Source organism: Penaeus japonicus, unplaced genomic scaffold (assembly GCF_977035675.1).
Source record: "Penaeus japonicus unplaced genomic scaffold, GWHDUDI00000001_assembly GWHDUDI00000014, whole genome shotgun sequence".
Taxonomy (NCBI): Eukaryota; Metazoa; Arthropoda; class Malacostraca; order Decapoda; family Penaeidae; genus Penaeus; species Penaeus japonicus.
The window spans coordinates 27177745-27180244 of NW_028234416.1; the positions used below are offsets into that span (position 1 = coordinate 27177745).

Genomic DNA, 2500 nt, shown 5'->3' on the forward strand with positions numbered 1-2500 from the left:
TAATATCTTAACTTTTGAAAACCTGTTTCTGTAACTGACCAACTGACAGAAAAGTTTGCCTGTCACTATCTCCTAAACCTGTTATCTTTAATAAATGTTGGCCTAGTACATATCCATCAGCAAAATTAATAAATACAGTATCTTGAATCACAGTGCTACCTTGGCTTGCCTTGACTGTTGCATCATTTGTTTTTAAAACAAGTCCCTACTGCACAGCAGGCTATACGAACTCTTCCCCCAAAATCGAACCTAATCGAGAGACATGCATGATGGCATCAATAAAAACTATAAGAAAAAATTGTAAAAACAATATAAATGGAAATCTATTATATTAGAATTCTTTCACAATGCAAGACAACAATAAACACTTCACTGTTGGCACTTTCTTCAGTATTTAACTTTTGAAAAGACCATAGATTCTATCTAAAATCAAACATACACAGATCATTTCATTTACCACAGAGAAAAAGCAAGGAAAATTTTACCTAAAAGCTAGCTGAAAAATAATTTCTTAAACTTTTTCTTTTCAAACAATCACACACAGCATTCCCTCAATGGCTTAAAAAGCAGAGACTTCCCTTTCTTAATCTAATTAGGGGAATGCTGGCTTGGGAAGTGTCCCTGGCTGAGCGAAGAAGCTGAAGCCACAGCCGCTGCAGCTGCAGCAGCCTGACTTCTCAAACTGCGAGACTGTTCCAAGTGTTCTGCGCTCTGGCCACAGGGGCTAGAGGACCTTGGGTGGACATCAGTTAACTGACTGTGCCTGCTGGCAATGTGCAGTCTCATACTGTTCCGCCTCGCGCTACGGTGGGGACAAAATGGACACTGGTATCTCTTCTGGCCCGTATGTGTGTCCATGTGCTTCTTAAGGTCATTAGTCTTGATGCAGGAGTACGGACAAAGGTTACACTTGAGTGGCCTCTCCCCAGTGTGAATCATCACATGCTGCCGCAGGTGGTAGGGGTTCCTCGCCAATAGTCCGCAGTGCCTACACCTAAGCCCCTGCGACGCGTCACACCCCTGGGGAGACAACACGTGTTACTCCACCCTCAGCTTTATGTTATATAACCACCGTGGGCATTCAGGATACAGGTCGAGATAGGTTGTTTTTTATGTAACTTATGTTCATATAACCTTTGTTACAGGAAATCATTACTTCACATCAAAACAAAAAAATCAAGAAATTCTTCCTTCCAACTAAATCATGTTTACATTATTACCCAACAAGAATTAAACGAAAAAAAAAAAAAAAAAAAGATAAATAAAAGAAAATTCACAGCCAGTATCAAAATATCAAATATGTATTTTCCTTTCCCAAAACCCTCCTTCTACAAAGCCATTCTTATTGTTAATTGCACTGCAACAATGCATTAAAGCAACAAAGGAAAAAAGTCAAAGAAACCATGACCAGAGAAGAATGGAGTGTTCATTACAACTTACCCAATATTGACGGAAAGCAAATAAGTGACCATTTCCCTCCCCTCTTGCTCTCCCACCATAGGTAATACAATGACAAACATCTAAGATAATGAACTGTTTTATTGAAAAACAAATATTAGCTTTGGCATTTCATTTACAAAACCTTTGTATATTCTAAAAGCATATGCATTGAGACTGTACGACTCCACAAACTGTTTTCATAAAGTGTGCCTTAAATTTTGAAACATTTACTACAAAATTCATTGACTGTAAACATCTACTTTCAAGTACTGAAATTTGTAATTATCAAAAAGGATGCTTTGCTTTGGCTCACTGCATACTTTCAATATCCATTAAGTTATTCTACCCCTTAAAATCACATAAATCTCACTATATTGCATCACACCAGACCTGGTTTCATTTTCAGTTATTTCAATTTACTATACCTGGTTTCAACTTGAGTTATTTCATTTCACAAACTGTTCAAAACCAAGGTGACAACAAAGTTCTCATGAATCCTTATTGTCAATGTCTTTCTTTGGCTGCCTCCATTTTTTTTATACTAACAGGTAACACACACTGCCCCAATCCTTAGAATCCTTAGAACCCTAAATGAATTAAGCTATCCCCATGACACGGGCACTATAATGCAACTTTTGCACCATATTCACTCCTGACTCTTCACTGTGCATCTCCCATGGGCAACCAGTTCATACTGTGGCGCCGCTGCATGTGGGACTTAACATTCCACTTAAGAAGGCTGCGGAAGGGGCAATATGGACACTTGTGAGGTTTCTCCCCGGTGTGGATGCGCATGTGGCGCTTCAGGTGATCGCGCCGGCTGCTGGCCCGCCCACACACAGGACAACGTAGTTGTCCACCCTCCTCACCCCTAGGCTCACCCATAGGGCCACCAACTGGCTCACACGCCAGCATCCGCCCAGCTTCTTCAAGCTGCAAAGAAACAGCCTCCGTCAGTAGTGTACCTACTTGAGATCCACTTTATGGGAATCCTAGTTTTTTAATGCGCACATTCCTCTCCTCCAGTTTCCCAGCTCTCCACCCCCTTTCCTAGTTTCTC

At 40.6% G+C, this 2500-nt stretch overlaps 1 protein-coding gene across 20 annotated transcripts in view; it reads right to left on the reverse strand.

The window, feature by feature from the left end:
- Positions 1–2500, reverse strand: part of LOC122263650 (uncharacterized) — a 69965-nt gene that overhangs the window by 42483 nt on the left and 24982 nt on the right. The window contains exon 5 of one of the 20 annotated variants that reach the window (XM_043032203.2): positions 1–1020. This exon is cut by the window's left edge and continues 1405 nt beyond it. The exons of 18 other annotated variants lie outside the window; for them this stretch is intronic. In XM_043032203.2, the coding sequence (XP_042888137.1) occupies positions 589–1020 (432 nt within the window). In that variant the 3' untranslated portion in view covers positions 1–588. Of the gene's footprint in view, positions 2374–2500 lie in introns of all 20 variants that reach the window. One more of the 20 variants, XM_043032214.2, reaches the window with a different exon arrangement.